The 22,379-nt window shown below is 44.1% G+C and overlaps 1 protein-coding gene and 1 long non-coding RNA gene across 17 annotated transcripts in view; one reads left to right on the top strand and one right to left on the bottom strand.

Annotated features, from left to right (window-relative positions):
- Positions 1–4,443: 4,443 nt before the first annotated feature.
- Positions 4,444–22,379, bottom strand: part of KMT5B (lysine methyltransferase 5B) — a 59,726-nt gene continuing 41,790 nt past the window's right edge. For 14 of the 16 annotated variants that reach the window (XM_077960694.1, XM_077960695.1, XM_028832661.2 and 11 more), the window contains 5 exons: positions 21,743–21,909; positions 21,432–21,451; positions 21,215–21,351; positions 16,879–17,075; positions 4,444–8,757 (listed from right to left, as the gene is read on the bottom strand). In XM_077960694.1, the coding sequence (XP_077816820.1) occupies positions 7,274–8,757; positions 16,879–17,075; positions 21,215–21,351; positions 21,432–21,451; positions 21,743–21,909 (2,005 nt within the window). In that variant the 3' untranslated portion in view covers positions 4,444–7,273. 16 annotated transcript variants of the gene reach the window in all.
- On the top strand, positions 15,125–16,578 carry LOC144334085 (uncharacterized). The gene is made up of 2 exons (XR_013403498.1): positions 15,125–15,262; positions 15,514–16,578. It is a non-coding gene; the product is annotated as an uncharacterized LOC144334085 (long non-coding RNA).

Here is a 22,379-nt window from a genome sequence, read left to right as displayed (position 1 = left end):
TTCACCATGTTGGCCAGGCTGGTTTTGAACTCCTGACCTCAGGTGATTGGCCTGCCAAATCAGCCTCCCAAAGTGCTGGGATTACAGGCGTAAGCCACCGCGCCCGGCCTTTTTTCTTTTTATTTTATTAATTTATTTTTTTTGTTGAGACGGAGTCTTGCTCTGTCACCCAGGCTGGAGTGCTGTGGCTGGATCTCAGCTCACTGCAAGCTCCGCCTCCCGGGTTTACGCCATTCTCCTGCCTCAGCCTTCCAAGTAGCTGGGACTACAGGCGCCCACCACCTCGCCCGGCTAGTTTTTTGTATTTTTTAGTAGAGATGGGGTTTCACTGTGTTCGCCAGGATGGTCTCGATCTCCTGACCTTGTGATCCGCCCGTCTCGGCCTCCCAAAGTGCTGGGATTACAGGCTTGAGCCACCGCGCCCGGCCCCTTTTTTCTTTTAAAGAGATAGATCGGTCTTGCTATGTTGCTCAGGCTGGACTCCTGGGCTCAAGCGATCCTCCAGCCTCAGTCTCCCAAGTAGACCCACAGGAATTCCAAGGAGACAGAGACTTCCAGAATCACCTTGTCAAAGATGGGGCTGAGCAGCTGGGGCTGGGGGTCTCCGGAGCACCGGCAACTCTGTGGTCCTTACCTGTGCTCTCTAGATGTTTGAGACGAGCCTGGGCAATATAGGGAGACCCCTGTCTCTACAAAAAGTAAAAAAAGTAGTGGGGTATGGTGGTGTGCACCTGTTGTTCCGGCTACTCAGCAGGAGGCCGAGGAGGAGGATTGCTCGGGTCTGGGAGTCATGGTCACACCACTGTACTCCAGCCTGGATGACAGAGCGAAATCCTCTCTCAAAACAAAAACCAAGCTGGCGCCTTGGAGCCTGGGGCTAATGTCTGGTTCTGGCACTTGCCACCAGCTGCACGATCTCAGGCAGGCCGATTCCCCTGTTTATTAAGAACATAGTTGACCCAGAGCACCACCACCCTGAGTGGGGTATTCCCCGTTCGTTTCTCCATAGGCCGTTTCTGCCTGGCTGCCTGTATGGAGTGTGGTAGCCCCCGGGGACGTGTTGCTTTGCTCCTGGGGCTCTGGGCCCTAGAACCCTGCACTCACTGAAAGTCCACTGGAGGCCCACCATGAAGGTTGTCTGCCATCATCTTGGGGGACCAATGCTGTGATTTCTCAGAACTGTGACCAATTCACTACCAGAGCCCCATCGAGGATCTTGTTCTTACAGGAAAGCGTGGCCCCCCAGCACTCTGAGCGCCTGTGCTCCGCCTGCCCTCCACACTTGCTTCCTGCTCCAATGCTTGGCAGTCCTCTGCCCGCAGGCAGCCTCCAGGACTCAAACTCCTCCACCTTCACCTGTCTGGTGACCCACTCAGCTCACAGACTCACCTTTTCTTCCCTAACCTGCAGGCATGCAGGGCTTCTCATGCAACCCCGTCTCCTGCCAACCTGAACCCTAGGGCCCCCAGCCCTGCTGTCCTCTGTGGTCCCCACCTGGGTGAAAGCCCACGTGTTCCTGAAAGGCTCACACCTGTGCAGGCAAGTGCTGGCCACCAGCCTGGGATCAGGACACTGACTGGTACCTTGAAAGTGATGGGTAGATATTTCTTTAATGAATGATACTAGGTTTCTACAGTCAGCATGCTTTCCCACTCTCAATTTCAAACCTCCTTCTTACTCCGGAAACCTCCTGGCCCTCCTGTCTTCACTCTCAGATGCTTCCTCCTTTCCAGACAAGAGAGAAAGCCTCATGCTGGACCGGCTCCCTCACCACATCCAAAATCTTCTTTTCCTCCCGGAAGGAAGACGGATCTACTCTCTGAAGATCCCCCCGAGGCCCCACTCCAAGTAACTCCTTCACTTGCTTTTTCAGAACACACGTACCCCTATGCAAGTTTCCCGCCTCCAAGATTAAACTTGAGTCCCCTATTAATGAAACAAACCTCCTCCCCTCCCAGCGGTCATCCTCCCTCATTCCACCTTCACGGACAAACTTTGCCTCCACCCTCTCAACCCATCTGGCTCTTCCTTGAAGCGCTGGCCTAAGCTCAGCTCTCCGAGGTCGAGGACCAATGGCTGGGGAGCAGCCTTTCCTGCCGCCCCCATGCCTCAGTGAGGGCGGGTGCAGGGGCTGCCCTCAGCCAGCTCCCTAGGCTGGCTCACTGCTGTGGTCTGAGCGTGGCCCCAAGTTCATGCTGGAAACTCAGTTCCCAATGCAACACTATGTTGAGAAGTGGGGTCTAAGAGGCAATTAGGTCATGAGGGCCCTGGCTCATGAATGAATGGATTAATGCCATTATCATGGGATGGGCTCCCGAAAAAATAAGTCAAGCCCCTTCCCCTCTCTCTAGCATGGGATGATGCAGCAGCAGGTCTTCCTCGCCAGAATCGGCCCCTCCATCTTTAACTTCCCAGTCTCCAGAGCCATGAACCAAATAAACCTCTATTGGTTCTAAATTGCCCAGTCTGTGATATTGTGACAGTAGCACAAAGAGACCAAGATACCCACTCCCATGGCTTTATTTTACCCCACATTGAAGACTCAAATCTTGTTCCCTGGCCCAAACCCCACATACGCACTAGGTGCTCAAACAACCCTGAGGTGCACCTTCATTCCTGCCACATGGGGCCCCAGCTGCTCAGGGCCTCACACTGGTTCCAGCAGTCTGGTGTGCCCGAGCAGGCCCAGCAGCGCTCTGCTTCCCTTCAGCCAGAGCAGACTCAACAAGGTGGGTTGCCCCCAAAAGACGTAAGTCAGTTTACTGCGAGTCAGCTGAAAACCCCACAAACCTGGCAAGGAGGATACAGGATCTGGCAACAGATTTGGCTTTTTCAGAACGTTACCAAAGCAATCTCTACGGCATGCGTCTGTCTTCTGTCCTCCAGATTAGCAGCTTTACAACAGTTTCCATGAATATGTGTTAAGCTTAACCGCCTGGGAGAAAATGAGTGGCAGATGGTGGAGGCAGTGTTAGTGAGCGACTCCCTTTCCCAGTCTTGGCCATTCACACACCCTGCCCCTAGCAATCCTGGTACCCTTTCTGAAGAATCCAAATTCACTTTTCAGCCAGGTGTGGTGGCTCATGCCTGTAATCCCAGCACTTTGGGAGACTGAGACGGGCAGATCACTTGAGGTCAGGAGTTCGAGACCAGCCTGGCCAACATGGTGAAACCCCATCTCTACCAAAAATACAAAAATTAACCCAGCGTGGTGGCAGACGCCTGCAGTCCCAGCTGCTTGGGAGGCTGAGGCAGGAGAACCGCTTGAACCTGGGAGGTGGAGGTTGCAGTGAGTCAAGATTGTGCCACTGCACTCCAGCCTGGGCGAGAGAGTGAGACTCCATCTCTAAATCAATAAATTCACTTTTCCCCTGGGCTCTCTCATTAGCAAACACAAGTAATGCCCATGTGCTCTAGGACATCGGGGAGGGAGTAGAAGGCTGGAGACCTCACCTGCCTTTGCAAGCGAGGGTCACACATGCCGTAGTCACAGGGATGCCCTGGAGCTGGTGACTTGCTTGAATTCTGCTCTGGGTGCGACCGGGTTCTGCAGCAGGGTATGCGATGGTGCTGCAGGTCAGTGACAGAAAGCTGACATTTGTGAAACGAGTCACACAAGGGTTCCAGGCAAGTTAGCTGCCATTGGCTATTGGAAGAGTAGAGAGAAAACCCAAGATGCTGAATAAGACTCCTAAGTACTTAACAGACATGCCACGCTTAGCCTTTTTCCATAATGGGAACCCAAGTTTGGGTGGATACTTCAATCAATTAGGAAAAATCAATAATCAATACTTGACTAGTCCAGTGTGTGCACCACTCACCCAGATTATCCTCAAGAGTGAATGCAGCTCAACCAGAAACTTAACTGATGACGGGACCAGGCGTCCACACTGACCTCTGACACAGAATGGTGCTAGGTGCTGGGAAAGAGACGTGGAGATTAAGCAGCTTGCTCAGGGATACTCAGAGGTTGCAGAGTTGGGCAAATTCAGGTTTCCTCCCTCTTGTACAGTCATATTTCCTTTCAATAGTAAATGGGAGAAAAAAGGATCCAGGCCAGTTCTGGGTATGCTAACTTGACCAATACAGTGAGGGGGGGTGGGGAGAACCTCCAAGTAATCAGGAACTATTAATGCATTTGGGTTGCAAAAGCCTTCAATGTTATTTTGCTCCATATTGAGGGCAAACATTGCTTGGGTTCAAGAACTAGGAGGGTATGTAGTTTAGTGTCCCTACTAAAAGAAGAATGAATGTTTACCCTCTCTTCTCTTAAAAATGAGTGGCACCAGACACAAGAGGAGACCAGGGCCCAGAGAACTCAACACTCACAGGTATTGAAAAGCTTTAGAAACTGATTTTACAAGTTCTGTTTTACATGAAAATTTTGTGGAGAAAGTCACCACTTTGATTTTTTTTTTCCAGATACAGTGCACACTGGCCAAATTGTTTTAATTTCCGAATTTATTAAAATGATTAACCTCAATACTGCAAGTGCATGTACAAAATATTTGTAAAAAATGTTTTTAATGAAACGTTAAAGAACTTACCTCAAATGCTGAAAAAGTCCTTTTTCATTCTTTCAGTACAAGGAATACATTGTATCTCAAAAGTATTACAACTCAGCAAAAACAATTTATAACAGTAATTTGAAAATGATTGAAAATTGAATACTTTACATATATTTCTATGATCATCTCCTAATTCTTACAATGCCAAAATCTTAACCAATCATTGCATAAGCTCAAGCTAAGAGTTTTATTGAACGCAACCTCTTCCAAACTGGTCAACGGTGTGTGGATGTCACCATTCCACATGGTGAAGTTCTACAGCAGATCCAGAACAGTTCTGAGGCCCCTACCTTTACCAACGGAAATTAGGTTTCCCTAGAAGGCATCAACAGTGGCTGCTGAGTGCTTGTGCATACCGACTCCTGAGAGGCAGTGATCCACTACCAAATGTCACTGCTTTGAGACCCATGGGAAGGTCAGCCTCCAAAGAGGAGGCCATGATAAAATTAAAACATCATAAATAAGTTACTAAAATTAAGCTTAAAAATGAAGAAAAATGGGAAATGCATTTTGTCACTTTTTAAGATTGAAATTCCCAAAATAGCTATTGTTGGTATTCAAATAAGGTTTAAGGTTTAGTCTCTGAACCTCTTTTAAAAACAACCCAAACTAAGATGGGAATAGAAGAGGCGACCCTCTGCCCTCCAGCACCTCCAGACACAGGGTCTACCTTCATCGTCCTCAGTGGCAGGGGTTCACATTGCTATGCAGGGACCCCATGAGGGCTGGATGTGCTCTGAAAAGTGCTCCGGGTGCCTCGGACAGGTGCTCCTGAGAGGCTGTGTGGGCTGCCCTACTTCATTGGTGAAGACCTCCAGACGCAGCGAAGGGGGGTGTGGGGGAGTGTGGAAGGAGGTCTACCACATGCTTTCCAAATGCCTGAGGAGTTTGACTGCACCACAACAAACAAGGATGAGACTATGTAAGACTACAGAAGTAGTTCCTTAGAGAACCAGGAGAAAACAATCTACTTTCTAAAAATGTTCATAAGTCTTATTAATTTCTATTTGGAACCTATGGGCAATTAATAGTCTTAAGGAGCTTCATTTAAATAATATCCCCCCAAACCTGGAAACTAGTAGGAATCAATTAGTAGTAACATTAAGCATTGAGATTTTCTCCACTGGACTTTTCATTACCTTCAGATTCCTTTTAATATTTTAAGACATGGGCTACTTTCCTATAGACACTACACAAATCCCCTAAATTGATTTTTACTTAGGAACACTGTATATCAGAAAGTACATGTACACATTTCCCAGAAATAAGAGAGACCTACTGGTGTCAAACACCTGTTACAGATTTATATTCCCAAATTCTCTGTCCAATGATTTGCAAAATAATCCAGAGAAATGAAAAGAACCTGGTATGGAATATAAAATAGTAATAAAAATTTGCTCATTAAGTTAATTAAAATTAATTTCTCAAAGTGCTTCAAAAAAACAAATTAAATCTGACTCCTTTTTGTTTAACTGATAATATAGTCAAAAAAATCTGATATTTTCTTAATAAACTAACATAAGCCAAGAACTCCCACTGATGCAGTGCTTAAAACTATATATTTATAATTTCCTATTTTATTGGCATGAATATTTCTAAACTTAAAAACCTTCCTGGTAAGTTCTTTTAATTTCTTATGACAAAAATTTCTCACAACACACAAATATTTACAACATATACATTGTTTTCAGTTCTTTACATTGAATCTCAAAGACAAACTTTATAGGTTACCACAGAACAAAAGCTGTGACTCATGTTTTTATTTCATAAACTATTATAAGTTAAAGTGAATAGATTTTTTTTTAATATTCCTTGTAGCATTTTACAAGTGCAACAGAAAACTTGAAGAACCAAATTAAGATAGCTGTAGTTCATTAGATAAATGTTGCTTGTTGTCATCACGTTGTTCACAGCAAATTTTTGAAAAAATAAGCACCAATCATTCTTGCAAAGAACAATTTTATCTAAAAGGATTGAAAAGAGTTAAATACAAGGTTTTTAATTTACATGACAAGCAATAAATACGCCGTATCGAAACTCATCCCACACACTGCTACCCTCGTACGCATAATGTACTGAAAAGTGAGCTGTCACGTAGGTCATTGTATTTTTTTTTTTTTTTTTAAGAAACCAATCTGACTCCCAACCAATGGTTTGTGATATTAACAAAGGCCACAAACAGTACACCTGGGCCAGCAAACAGTGTGAAACTGACAAAACTCCAAGGGGGAAACATCTAGCAAATAAATCAAAAAGCCAAAGATCATTGCTGGTGATATTAGCATACTAGAAACCCTTAATATGCTGCTACTATGATTTGTTTTAAATTATTGTTTAGTCATATATTAAAGAGCCAGCTGATGCTCTTACAGTTAAAAAAAACTGTGTAGCCACATTACTGTTTTCAACGTCCTGTGTGGAAAGTTGCTATCACTGTACAATTTTGCTTGAGCCTTTATTTTACAACAGGGCTTTACCTCTAACTCAGAATTGCACGTAAGAAGGCTATTTAAAAAGTACGATAAAAATTTGCACAAATCAGACTTAAGAATTGAGTCAGTACGCTGTACACTTTCTACAATAGTATGCTGATAAGTGAAGGGACAATAGAAGTGCTGCCACTAAACTTTCAGTTGAGGAATAATTGACTGGAATTTTTTAATTTCTTTAAAGTAGTTATCCCAGGTCAAATGAAGACCAAGAGCTTAGGCATTAAGCCTTAAAGACTGATCTTCTCTTCTCCTTGAAGAAATGTCAATATCTATAGAGTCTTTTCCAACTATTAACCTCAATCGCTTAGCTGGAGGAAGAGGAATAAAATCGTCTTCAAAGTCATCATCATAGTCATCCTCCTCTTCGTCGCCCTCAGAAGAGGAGGAATCATCTGTACTTTCTTCCTCATATTGACTATAGTCATCCACCTCCATTCGAGACTCCAAGAGAGAAAGAGGATCACTGCAGCACACCCCATTTTCATGAAGCCCTTCTGTATAAGACCCCCTATTTTCCTCATCTCGTTTTAGTTGGATTTTTAATTTTGTAGAACTACTGCCTGATCCTGAGTTAAATCCATTATTAAGCTTTGCTACATAGAGATTGTTATCGTTGTCATGGTCTTTGCTTAACTTGATGCTTATTTTTGAAGAATTCATTCCATCATTCTCTTGGTCATTTGTCTTGCTGCTGCTATCATGACGCCTACGAAGAGTCAATTTGGGAATCCCAGAGTTATTTTCTAGGATTAACTGTGCGTCATACCTTGTGATTCGCCTCTTCTTTTTACTTTTTGCAGTTCTAAAGCTGTCTTTTGTTTTGAAGCTATCTGATGTCACAACTGAACAACCGACGGGTGAAGGAGCACAGTCTGTGTAGTTCACAGGCATGCCCACAGTGCCACTGTGCTCGCCCTGGTCAGAATGGGGCCCCATCAAATCTGGTACCGCATCGTCTTTTCCAGGAGAATCACGCACTGGAGTAGATTCCTCTATTTTCGCAAACTGTTTCACAAGTTTTCCTTGTCGTGACTTCTTTTTGGACATGCCTGTGTCACTCTTATGACACTTAGCCTCCCCCTTTTGCGCAGTCTCATGAGCCAGTTCTTCCTCCTGCACCACGGGAGCTGGCTGTGGCTGTTCCCCACTGTCAGGGCAAGGTTCCGTCACACTGCTTTTATAGCCATCCAACGTATTTGGTTCAAGCTTGATGTCAGAGGCCTCCTTCAGATTTGTTCTTGTCCTCACTGACCGCCGGGTTATGTAGGTGCAGGGCGAGCTCTCCCCCTGCGAATGAGCACCTCTCACAGGATTCTGTCTGTGTTCTCTCGCCGCATGTCTAGTCAAGCACCCGCTGGCAACTGCGGCTTGGGCTGGTCCCTCTGGCTCCTTATCTTTTTTAATGGGCAAATTTTTATATAGAACTACTTTAGGCTCTTTCAGTACTAAGTTTCCCATTTCGAGTTTTCTTGAAGCATTCTTTTGCTCCAGCCGCTTGCAATGATTTCTCAATTTTATCTTTGAAAGTAAAGGCTTTGCAGGCTTCTTCAGTTTCTTTGGTACCCTGGAATTATTTATATGAGTTAGCTTAGATGAGGTAGAGTTGGAAGAAGCTGGAATTCTTGACATAGATTGCCTCGTTAACGTTCTGCTCTTGCTATTCTTTTTTACACCAACTGAAGATTTTCGGTTAGAAGCTGTAAGGTTAAAGAGAAAAAGGTGAAAAACAGCCTTGGTAACACCAGAGTTCAAGAAAAGAATGCCCAAACCCAGGCTATTAGCTACAGCGCGTTTAGATTACACAAACGCCAACACGGCTCCTGCTGCAGATTCTGCCGGCGCACCTGCATTCCCTGCACTGCTTCTCTTTGAAGTTCTTTTCTAATTTATGGGGCATTTATTCATTTTCGAGGTAAGCAGTTGTATGGTTAAGGAGCTTTTAGCACAGCAAGGACCTAGATTCCACTCTAAGCTTCTTAATCTGTCATGACACTGGCCCAAACAAAGGCTTTCTTCTCCTGATTTAGGAGTTTCCCACATAAAAGATTTGAAAGAAAGTTAACATTGTTTTTTCCTTTCACAGATTCTCCTTAGTCATTTAAAATGTTTCTAAAATCCATTACTCATTAACCCAAAGGAAGTACAGCACTTGGCCATTAACATAGAATAGAAATATAATACTCATGGGCTCTAAGGAACAAATACTATTGTAATGGTTTCAAACAAGAAAAACAGATCTTAGATCTTAAGAACCACATATTATCACTCTGAAAAGTCCAATCACTATCAAAAAAGAAATGCACTATTCTAAATTGTCCCCTTCAACTCCGTGAGGACCAGAAGAGGCAACCAGTGGGCTGTCAACTTAGAAGAGCTGCAAAGCTTACTTGGCCCCGTCCCTTCGGTGACTGCCCAGTGCCAACAATCACAGTGAAGGAAGATGCACGCTGCCAGAATTGTACACTCTCAGGACAAAGGGAGATCCAACTTCTTTCCTCCATGGCCAGGACAGAAAAGGGTTACAACTGACCCTAATGGTAATCACAACCTGAGTAGTGATGAACATGTTTCAATTTGAGAATGAGTGTATTCTTATCCACTGGAATTATACAGAACTACTAGGTAGAAAATATATATATATATATATATTTTTTGAGACGGAGTCTCGCTCTGTCGCCCAGGCTGGAGTGCAGTGGCCAGATCTCAGCTCACTGCAAGCTCCGCCTCCCGGGTTTACGCCATTCTCCGGCCTCAGCCTCCTGAGTAGCTGGGACTACAGGCGCCCGCCACCTCGCCCGGCTAGTTTTTTTTGTATTTTTTAGTAGAGACGGGGTTTCACCGGGTTAGCCAAGATGGTCTCGATCTCCTGACCTCGTGATCCGCCCGTCTCGGCCTCCCAAAGTGCTGGGATTACAGGCTTGAGCCACCGCACCCGGCCGGTAGAAAATATTTTTTAAAACATAAGGATATTTAGATAATTCTTTCACTACAGAATTTCTTTATGCTTACAAGTCTTGCCTACAAGGTGGATTGAGTAGATGTGCTGTCAATATAAGGAATAAAGTTGAATGGCTTCTCAAAAGGCTTCATATGTGACTCAAGCTTAAGCTGCTCCTGTAGTGTGTCTGACCTTGCCACTGACTTTCTGCTATGTTCATTTTTCCTCTGTATTGACATGCTGGACTATTATTTATAGAAGTTTATACAAGTCAGTGTCTCAATTACCTAGTTCCTGCATGTCCAGTTGAAAAACTTCTTCCTAATCAAAACACTCCATTTACAGATTTGCTAGAGAAGCCAAGATAACAAAACGAATCATCACCACCTCTCACCAGAACAGGGAGAATAAAAACAATAAAATACAGGTAAGCTCAGCACACTGCCCACCCAAGTGAGGACCAGGATCCTGCAGAGAAAGTCTCTGTCGCTTTCTACATGCCTCAGTTTGCCAGGGAAACTGCCATTCTGCCCAGCTAAGCAAGTAAGTTACCCTAAGTTCAGTTTTTATTGAGAGGAGCAAGAATGCATCACAAGCATTCCAAAAATTATCAAACCACCAAGAATAGAAGGCTCTGTACCTGAGGTCAGGAGTTCGAGACCAACCTGGTCTCTACTAAAAATATAAAAATAAGTCAGGCATGGTGGCATGTGCCTGTAATCCCAGCTACTGGGAAGGCTGAGGCAGGAGAACCACTAGAACCTGGGAGGTGGAGGTTGCAGTCAGCCAAAATCTAGCCATTGTACTCCAGCCTGGGAGGTAAGAGTGAAACTTCACCTCAGAAAAACAAGAACAAAAACAAAGAAGGTCCTGCACATACAGACTGACTCGTAAGTGGCTTCGGGGTACATAAACCAGAACGCACAGCAAGGAGATTCACGGTTTGAACCAAAAACATACTTACACACGTGGGCTGCTACCAAGGTGGTGCCCTATTTTTAGAACAGCAGTAGTGGTGAAGTTTGAATATGATTCAATTTGAGAACAAGTGATTTATTATCCACTGGAACTATACAGAACTATGTGGTAGCAAATACTTTTTTTTAAAATAAGAAATTTAGAAAATAAGAAAAAATAGGGAACTCTTTGGCTAAAGGGTTTCTTTATGCTTACGAGGCTTGCCTACAAGGTGGACTGAGTGGACGTGCTGCCAACATAAAGACACACTAGTGAAGAAAGGACCGCACTGCTTGCTTCCCTTCACTTGGCTTTCTCAGATGTGGCTACGATGATCCTTTGCTCATTCTATGCCTCTGCAAGGACCAATTTATGATCAATCTTAGTGGCTTCCAACCTTTTATTTCTCCTCTTTCCATTCCACTCTCATGATGCACCTGCAAGCACCCTTACACAACAATCACATCCATGTCCCATTCTCCACAGCAATCCCCGCCGTCTGGGTCCAGCCTGCTCCTCCAATGAGACAGCCTTTGGTGATCCGACAACTCCTTGTCGTCAAATGCAGCACACACTCTTCAGCCCTTCCCTTTCTTCATTTCTCTGAATGTGACACTGATAACCACTTTTTCTTGAGAAAACTTTTCTTCTCTTGGCTGTCAAAGAGCGCACTCTCCTGGTTTTCCTTCTCCATCCCTGGCACCCCTCCTTCATCGGCCCCCTAGACTGTTACTCTTCAGGTCTGTGCAGTCCTAGACCCCAGGTGATAAGCACCCATTCTCCCATGGCTATTACCACTTACAGGCTGACAGTTCCCAAACTCTAGCCAGACTGTCTCCTAAACTGCAGACCCAGGTCACCAAATACCGACTGTCTCTAAGCCCCTAAATGGAACTCACCATCAAGTCTCCTGACGACGTCCCCTTTTGAGGTCTCCATCTTGGCCAATACCACCACCACACGCCCAGCTGCCAAAGCAGAAAGCTGAAGGCCCTCCTTGACTCCTGCTCTCCTTGACTGCCTCACCAAGCCAATCACCATGTGCCGCGGAGTCCACCCCTGCAGTGTCACTGCAACCTGTCTACTCTTCCCTGTCTGGAACACCACAGCCTCCTGCATTGAACTATGGCAGTTTTGTTTTTCCTATTGTTTTCCCAACAATCCGTTTACCACCACATAGCCAGGATGACTTTCCTAGTGTATCATGCAGCTTCTGGGTTTTAAACCTTTCAGCAACCTAATGTCCTAAGAATGAAGTCTAAAATTTTAACCTGTGCTCACATCTTTCTTCTTTGCCTGTACTCGTCATGAAGAAAAGCCTTGACTCAAACTCCCCTCTGTCTATAGAGCTGTCTGAAAGGCCCTCTGCTTTGAATATGCTTCACTTGGCCAACTTCTCATCCCCCTGTAAGACTCAGCTTAGGCAACAACTCTCTCAGGGAGCCTCTGGGGACTTTCTCTGCAATGCCTTTCCTATGTCTTCTCAGCACCCAAGAAGCTCCTTCCTTGGTACTTATTTTTACGCTTTGGATGACTCCCATTTTACGGTGATTCTGAATTCAGCTCTCCCCATCCCATCCCTCCTTCCAAGACATTCATTGTTGACAACAGAAAACCAAAGCACTTTTATGGGTTTGTGTCTAAACTAACATAAACGCTCCATTTTTGAGCACAAAATGGGTATGTATTTGATGCTATGTATTGTATTAACACAGAGATTTCACTTACATGTTACCAATGTACTCTAAATTTTTTCAAAGAGCATTTTCTCATCAAAAGCCCTGTCAAATGGTATGCTCGTCAAATCAAAAGAAAAAAAAAGGCAAAGAATATGAGAAATGTGACAAAGACGAGGGTCCAGTAGAGTGACAAGAGTCCTTCAATGTCCAAAGAAGCTGCACTGTCCTGGCAGGGGTTGAGAATTTCAGACAGTGAAGGCTAAAGGAGGAAGACAGTGGTCACAATGACAAATTAAAAGTCAATGATTTTTAAAAGTCCATCAAGAAACCAAGGACTAGGACCTAAGTGGGGTAAGCGCCTGTGTTTGAGCTTGCTCTGGCACTTACATGCCTTGTATGACTCTTCCCCTAGTGGCTGGGACAAATCTCAAATGCATGGACCTGGACAGTAATTTTAGGTGGGGGTACACATTCTTTTCAGCAATTACTACATGCTAGGTACTGTGCAAAATGGCCACACTCATCCTAATAAATGCCTTTGGAAGGAAATGCGATTAAAGCTACGTGAAAACCAAGCTCATGTGGACTACTGTGCCTAAGGTCATCCATCTGGTGAACAGAAGAGATGGGACTTGTTAGGCTTCCTGAGCATTAAAATGACTCTTATGCTGCCTGTAAGGCATACTACAGAAGAATCATGGTGTTGGCCTCAACTTATGGGTAAAGGCCCAACTGCATGGCTGTTACGGTCACTTCAGGGTATCCTCAAAATCATAAGGCAGGGTGGCACAAGACTTCCAGCCAGACAAAAGAGTTGTGAACGACACCAAAGCCTTCCTGAGTACTCAGGCTGCACTGGAAATGCGCACCATCAGCGTGAACTAAGATAATACAAGGGCCACAGTCGAGCATCTCCAGAACTTGAGGATCCAGAAAGCCTCTGACAGGACTTTAAAGACCTCGGTCTCAAGGGGTTTACTCGGCACAAGCAGCTTTCATCTGACGTGACCAGCATAGACTGCCAATGGCTACCTGGAACAGGGGGTTAGAACTCGGAAGCAGCCCGAAGGCTCAGCAGAAAACAGTGTTCAGATCAACTGATGACATCAGTGACAGGGCAAGAGTGAGAAGCAGCGCCCCAGCCTCTGCATCTAGGACAGGTGCTCCATAGTTAAGATCAACTTCTCCCTCTGGCTGATTCTTCCGGGGCTTGTCCTGACTTGTGGCACATGCAGAGACCCGTGTCTGCATCTCCACAGACTGCTCGCGAGCTTCTCTCTGGTCTCACATTCCCTATCACAGCACTAACTTCAGAGGGGGCACACCAGTCAGCGAGGCATGAGGCCTGAAAAACCAGACTCCTCCAGTCCTGGCATTATAATTCAGACGTGGGGACTGGATTTGTGAAAACGGATTCCTTGTTGTCTCTACTTCTGTATGCTAAAGCAGAGTCACACTGTAGCTCTCAAGGTACTTTCCAAAAAAGCACCTGTATGGAAGAAAATTTTCTTCCAACTACTCAAAACATTTCTTTATACATGTGTTCAAAGAAAGCAGTTCCTCTATCAGCTGCTAAATTCTAAACGAACCACAGGATAAAGACCAGCAGCCACACAGAAAAAGCACTCCACAAACACGCACAGCATGTGCATCCACCACCCTGGGAGGAGGGCCTGGCAGTGCTGGCTTTCTGGCAGGCTGTGGCTTCCAGACCTTTCTTTCAGACAGGTGGAGTGGATGGCTGAGACAAACACCAAAATAAATACAGCCTAAGAGAACACATGTAAGAACTCAAGAAACCCTATGTGAACATAACATACAATGGTCTCAGAGACAACTAAAGCCTCGAGCTCCTTCAAAAAGAGCACTGAGCCATGCCTATCCACTCTTCCCATGACCTCAGAGTTAGTCACACTGACCCCTGGATTGCTCCAATCATGCTGTGGAAAGGGAATTGGAAGAAGGCAAGCACCCCAATACCAGCAGTCACTGCAAAATGTGCACCTTTCTTCTGTAAGGCTGAGACTCCAGCTTAAAGCAATTATTCCATCCCTCCAAACTTGAAAGCCTGTGCCTCCAGTCTGTTCTGCTAACTTGTGCACCTTTCTTCTGCTGGAGCTAAGGCATAAGCTCCCTGAGGAAACGGCCCATCTCAAACATCTTTGTATGTCTTCAAGAACTAGCAGGATTTCAATAAGTATTTAGTTTATTAATATATATTCCCAAATATTAATTGGTTTAATAAATATTAATAAGTGGTTAATTAGTATACCCAACATCTTCCAAAAATTATCTGTATTCTTATCTTTTAAACTAAGTAGTATATTGAGTTCAGTAGCTTATACACTAGTAATAAAGTTACTACTTAAGCATAAAACACCTACATCACACAGCCATTCAACATGGGCAACTCTGTGGCTGTCTCCACATACAGACGGCAGCACGAACCTAAGTGTTTTTGTTTAAAAATCACAGGTCTCTGGCCAGATGCAGTGGCTCACACCTGTAATCCCAGCACTTTGGGAGGCCGAGGCAAGGCGGATCACCTAAGGTCAGGAGATTGAGACCATCCTGGACAACATGGTGAAACCCTGTCTCTACTAAAAATACAAAAATTAGCTGGATGCAGTGGCACATGCCTGTAATCCCAGCTGCTCGGGAGGCTGAGGCAGGAGAATCGCTTGAACCTGGGAGGTGGGGGCTGAGGCTGCAGTGGGCCTAGAGTATGCCACTGCACTTCAGCCTGGGGACAGAGACTCCGTCTCAAAAAAAAAAAAAAAAAAAAAGACACAGGTCTTACTATGTTGCCCAAGCTGGTCTCAAACTCCTGGGCTCAAGTGATCCTCCCACCTCAGCCTCCCATGTAGCTGGGACTACAGGTGTGCCACCATGCCTGGCTTTTTAAGTGTTTTTATGTCTGCATTGATAAAATGGGCTTCACAAGTCTCCAGTTTCACCAAGGAACCAGACTCAGAAAACAAATGTTCGTTATGCTGCATTTATTATGAGAATCAACAGTCAACAGTTAATGATTGACTAACTCTTGTTCACTTTGGACATTAACGAAAAAGACTGGATTAGGGCTACAGCACTGCTTTTACGCTACACGGGTTATGCTTGGACTCTGACTCCCAGCAGCAGGTAGATTCAGGAATTCATGGTAGTGACATTCACCATCATGGGAAACACCTTCCCTTTTCTTCAGGATTCTCTGTAGTGGAAGAGAGCACCCAGTGTTGGGCTGAGAACATCTGAAAGTAGGGAGAAGAACCTAAAATAATCAGTATCTCAGAGGGCTCTAAGGTGCCAAGAAGTCTCACTGGACATTTAAGTGCCAACAAAGGCATACTTTCGGAATCACCAAGTCAAAACTTTCTAACTTCTGTCTCTCTCAGAGACAAGTCAGACTCAAGAGTCTACTGCTTTAGTGGCAACTACAGAAAACTGATGGTACCCAGAAAAACAGGAGCAATTAGAATGGTTCCAATATTTCAAAGCTCCACAAACAGGATGTGCTTTCCTTTGCCCATTTAGGGTTTCTTCTCTTTCCTTTCTCTTTGTTTAGTCTTCGTTCTCTTTTTCAGTTTCCATCAGATCTTGCCCCCACACACCACTGGAATCTCAGAGGTTGCTTCTTTCTCCTTTCCATCTTTACTCCTACTTTCTGGAGTAGCCAATACAGCATGTCACAATACGGCACTGTTCAAAATGCTCCTCTATCACAATTCTGAGTCTGGTACTGGTGGTCTGTTGAACTGAGTCAGTTTGTTTTGAAAAAGGTCAGCAAGCAATGAAAAGGTGGAAGCCTTGAGGCCAGAAGCTATGAATTCCCCAAGTCCATCATCTTTTCTAACAAACTGGCTAGGTACTGGAATGTACAGAGCCTAGTAATTCTACTCAGTCCTTTTGTCTTCTTGCAGGACCTAGCGACATCATCACAGTCTCTAACACCTTGAAAATGTTTAAAACATATGATGACCTTGGAACATATGACGAAGAACTCATATCCAGTTACCAAGGTATTCAAGAAAAATAGTCTAGAGGACGGTACTGAAGTTGGAGGTGGGATACCAGACTGTGCCTCTGTACTCAAATCATGTCTAGAGCCTTGAAGTGCTGCCAAAGCTCACAAGTCCCAGTCTCTCTCAGTATTTAAAAGTTTAAAACTACTGAAGCACACTTTATAAAGCAAATTGTGTGAAAATACTTTTAAAAGATATGCTTATCAAATCTCCCTTACTTACTTGCATTGTTTTTTTCCTGAGTGGTATCTGCATCAGTGTTAGAGCTGACAGATTGACTGTCTGAATTTTTGCTGCTGTCACCTAACTTTTTAAGCCTATTTAAACGTTTATCTGTTTCTCTGAGTCCATATTTGCTATTGATAACAGGAGCAGGCGCAGGCAGTCCCACTCTGGATTTAAAAGCACCAGTTCCCCGTCTGAAAGAGAAAATAGCACAGGTTAAACAAACAGAACACACTTTCTTATAGTAAGCTTAACTGCTGAGGGTACTTGGCTACAGGTTAACAGATGTGATGAGCTGCTGAGGCCTTAATCACCACTGGAAACCCAAGACTTGAACTCACAAAGGAAATTAAGCATCTATATTATAAAATTAACTTTAAATCTATACTTAAAATAATAAAACAACTTGTTATGAGTATTATCAATCGTTAATAGCCTATGAGAAACTACCGGACCTTGGAAAATTTCTTTTCCTTTTTTTTTTTCGAGACAGGGTCTCACTCTACCGTGCAGGCTGGAATGCAGTGGCATGATCATAGCTCAATGCAGCGTCAACCTCCCAGGCTCCAGCAGTCCTCCCACCTCAGCATCCCGAGTATCTGGGACCATAAGAGTGTACCACCACCAGCAGCTAATTTTTAAATATTTTTGTGGAGATGGGGCCTCGCTATGTTGCTCAAGCTGGTCTCCAACTGCTGGGCTCAAGGGATCTTCCCAGCTGGATCTCCCAAAGTGTTGGATTTACAGGCGTGAGCCACCACACCCAGCCCTTTAATAAACATTGCCAAATTACTTTGCCAAAGGAATAGAGTAAATCATGGTCCTACTAGCATGGTATGAGTTCCTGTTTCTCCATATCCTCACCAATGGTACATTGTACTCCTTAAATTTTGCCAAAGTGGGCCGGGCACAGTGGCTCACACCTGTAATCCCAACACTTTGGGAGGCTGAGGTGGGTGGATCACGAGGTCAATAGATAAAGAGACCATCCTGGCAAACATGGTGAAACCCTGTCTCTACCAAAAACACACACAAAAAATTAGCTGGGCGTGATGGCGGGCGCCTGTAGTCCCAGCTACTCGGGAGGCTGAGGCAGAAGAATCGCTTGAACCCGGAAGGTGGAGGTTGCAGTGAGCCAAGATTGCACCACTAAACTCCAGCCTGGCAACAGAGCAAGACTCCGTCTAAAAAAAAATTTTTTTTTTTTTTGCCAAAGTGATGAGTGAAAATGAGTACCTAACCTTGTTTTAATCTCCTTGTTTATGGTCATTTTTTTTCCTGTGAAGCATCTCTGCATCTCTTTCTCCTTTACCTTTTTTCCTATTTGACTGTCTTTTTCTTATAAGCTTATTAGGAGCTTTTTGTTATCAGAATTTTTGTTCTTTTTTTTCCTGCGACACAGTCTTCCTGTGTCGGCCAGGCTGGAGTGCAGTGGTACGATCTTGGCTCACTGTAACCCCTGCCTCCAGGGTTCAAGCAATTCTCCTGCCTTAGCCTCCTGAGTAGCTGGAATTACAGGTGTGCACCACCAGGCCTGGCTAATTTTTGTATTTTTAGTAGAGATGGGGTTTTGCCATGTTGGCCAGGCTGGTCTCAAACTCCTGACCTCAGGTAATCCACCTGCCTCGGCCTCCCAAAGTGCTGGGATTATAGGCGTGAACCACATGTGTGTGGCTTTTGCTTTAAATTTTCTAGAGTACAATGTGCAGTACTTGTGAACATACTACAACTACTATTGTCAGTACAGCGTAGCACAGAAACATGCTTCAAACGTATCCTGGAGAGTCTAGCGCAACTCAGTGTCTGCACACGACTCCATCCACTCCATCCATTCTCGCTTCTTCAGAGAGCCTCTTCCTTTTACCCTCTGGCTCTCAGCACAGTGTGTGTCCCCTTCACTGAACTGACCTGACAGCTGGCACTGTGCTGGTCTTGTTTATCCCGCACGTACCTGGCCTAACATTAAGTAACTGCTCCGTTAATATGTAATGAATGAGGGAATGAGCTCCTAGATGCATCTTCCCAGCTAATTTCTATAAAGGCAGAAATAATTTGGTGTTTCTGAGAATTTCTTTTTTTCTTTTTTTTGAGATGGAGTCTTGGTCTGTCACCCAGGCTGGAGTGCAGTGACCGGATCTCAGCTCACTGCAAGCTCCGCCTCCCAGGTTTACACCATTCTCCTGCCTCAGCCTCCCGAGTAGCCGGGACTACAGGCGCCCGCCACCTCGCCCGGCTAGTTTTTTGTATTTTTTAGTAAAGATGAGGTTTCACCGTGTTAGCCAGGATGGTCTCGATCTCCTGACCTCGTGATCCGCCTGTCTCGGCCTCCCAAAGTGCTGGGATTACAGGCTTGAGAATTTCAAGAATATATGCAGCCAATCTTGAAATCAAACTGCTCAAACAGTCTGACAATAGCCATGGCCACTATTCTGTTCCATTTAAAAAGGACTTCCACATGTTTCTATTTCTCACACTAACCCTGTGGAGTAGGTGAGATTATCCTCATTTTCACCAGTGAGAAAAAAAAGGCTCACGAAAGAGAACTAAACCGCTCAATGAAAATGGCTATACCTGCAGTTCTAAACCAGGGAAAGAGCTGTTTCAGTGTTGGTTTGGAATCCTGAGTATGTGGTTAGGTGTTTTCAGGACCGCCTCCAAAAACTTCATCATATTTACTCTATTCATTTGTTTACCAAATATTTATCAAGGACTTACTATGCGCCAGGGTACTGTTCTGTATTCTGGGGATATAGCAGAAAATGAAACAGATACAAGCCCCTGCCTTCATGGAGCTTATATTCTAATGGGAAAATAACCAGAAACCAATAATTATAGTTAACATGTATGTATTAACTGTGTGCTATTCTACATGCTTTATAGGAAATAACAAATTTAATCTTCATATCAACCCTACAAAATAGGTTCTGATGTTATCCCCATTTTACAGATGGGGAAATTAAGGCACAAAGCAGCTAAATGACTTGCCTTACACATCACATAGCTAATGAAATGCAGAGTTGCAGGATTCCAACCCAGGCAGTCTGATTTCAGATGACAGGCACTTAACTGTTATACTATGTTTCCTCTACAAAATGATTTTGAAGCATTATTGAACTATAATTAAACTACTTTATAGATTAAAGGGTATGCTGTGGACTGGTCAAAGATCTAACCAATGTGAATAATTTTTATGTAGAAAAAAGTAAATTTTATGTCCCTCTGCCCTGGCAAAAATTCAGCAGCACTAGGAACTGGTTTTCTGCCACACCTTTATGGTAAGGAGCCCACTCAACGCTGGGAGAGAGATGGCTACGGTCGCACTGTGACTTTATGACTCCATCCTCTCTCACTAAACAGATGGAAATCCCTGGCTATCCAGAAAGGAGGGAAATGGTGACTGGGGTATCTGCCCACTGCAACCTCTAGGCTGGCTATTTGTAGGTGTTTTAAAGTGGGAGAGGTGACACTAATAACTTTGATCGTATCTCCAAAAGCAGTATGAAGTAGAAAGAATGAGGACTCTGAAGTTAGGCTGACTGGGGTCTGATACTTATGTTTTGGTACTTGCAATGTGGGCACCTCCTAGCTCTTTCATGAATACCTCTGAGAACTGAACAAAGTGAGGTGAGTCAAGTGCCTGGCACAGTGCAAGCTGTGCAAAATGGACTTCAGGTTTCCTTCTCTGTGGCCTGTGTGGTCTGCACTACCTTTGAGGGGACTCTTCCTGCAGCCCTTGCCTGCCTGAGCCTGTGGCGCTCCCTTCATGGTGCTCTCATGTACAGAAGTCACTATGATGAGCAATATGAACTGCTGGTCCTGCCAATGCAGATGTGGGGGATTTCTGTAAAGACTCCAGGACTCTGGATGAGGATGAGACACAAAAAGAGGCTCCTTATTGAATGACTGATAGCAGGTAACAAATCTTAAGAACTGTAAAACTAAAATTCCAGAAGACACAGCTTGATAATATGCAAGATGGCTATCAGTGGGGAACTCCACTTGACATTATGAAAGGGGCAGCCCCATTCTGGCACTGCGTGTGTGATGTGTGGGAGCTATTAGCCATTCTCTCCTTAAGCACAGCTGTTTTCTGGCCCACTCTTAGCTGGTAATATTAAGATTTTAAAGGGCAATTTAAAATTTATTTAAGGACATTCCAGTGTCCCTAAATAGTTGTGCAGCATTTGACTGTGTTCACATACATTGCACCGGCTGCTATGCTAAAGAACATAAAGACTATCTCTGCATTTAAACAATGAAGAGATGTGAGTTTAATCCCCAAAATCAGGTTAACAAAAAATGTTGAGGCTGAACATTTTACTTAACACTTTACCTTTCGCAAGTGTAACACTCGCAGAACTCATTATTTTCTCCAAAGAACCCATCTCCATAATAACAAGAAATTTCTTCTCCAGGTTCAATATCTCTCAGAGCCTTCACACATGCTGTATCTCGACCAGTTGACACAAACTAAAATAAAAGTAACTCAGTAAGAAACTCACACCTGAAGCAAAAACAAAATACTTGAAGAAATTTTTTTTAATGCTTACCTTACAATTAGGTCTGCAATCTGAAAAATGTCCAAAAGATAAAGTCAATTAACTGTTGATAAGATCAGAAACACGAACAATTACAGAAATCTGAAATAAGCTTTCCATATAACTTTACAACTTTTGACAGGAGTTTAGATCTCAAGTTCAACTAAAGGAATATACATTTATTTTAATAAGTTTGTGGAAAAATTTCTATTTCAAATTCTCCTTTAAAGGAAGATAAAGATTTGACTGAGGTTGACGAGGCCATTCTAGCCGTTAGCAAGAACGCCCAACACTAGCGCCAACACCTTGGAAATACAGCTTACCATGGTTTATAAATGCAGCAGGACCCAGCCAGAGTTGAGCACAGTTTTTCCTTGTGGAATACATGACACTGAAGTCGTTTTCTCCATGTCTAAGTAGCATGTTCTCCTCAATTTCTGAAAGTTCGGCAATACAACCCACCAGTAATTCTATTTTGTCATTTCGTTTCCTATTTAAAATATGTGATGTGTTAAAAATTACTAGTAATTAAAAATAGTAAGGCTTCTTTTAATAAAATAACCCTGACAATAAATATCAGAAACTGAAAAGGCCTATACTTTAGTTAGCTCACTGGGATCCCCACCTGGCTATCCTTCTCTTCCACCTTGGAGCTCCACAGCCTTGTGCCATGGTTACTTGTGTACCCATCTTATTCCTGCAAGAGAACGGAAACTCAACCAGGACAGGGACTATGCCACCTATGTCTCTGAACTCCCTGGTGTGGTGTTTTGCAAGCAGAAAGTACTCAAATACTTGCAGCACTGAATTAAACTTTCTGACTGCTGGATGAATGAAGCAGGCAGGGACCAGTGGCAGTAAGAGTTATGAGGATCCGGAATTGTGGTGCCACTCTTTAGAGCACACCATCCACTAGGAATGTAATGCAAGCTAAATTTTCAATCTTAATTTTTTTAGCGG

This window comes from Macaca mulatta, chromosome 14 (assembly GCF_049350105.2).
Source record: "Macaca mulatta isolate MMU2019108-1 chromosome 14, T2T-MMU8v2.0, whole genome shotgun sequence".
Classification (NCBI taxonomy): Eukaryota; Metazoa; Chordata; class Mammalia; order Primates; family Cercopithecidae; genus Macaca; species Macaca mulatta.
This window is presented reverse-complemented; position numbering and strand designations above follow the sequence as displayed.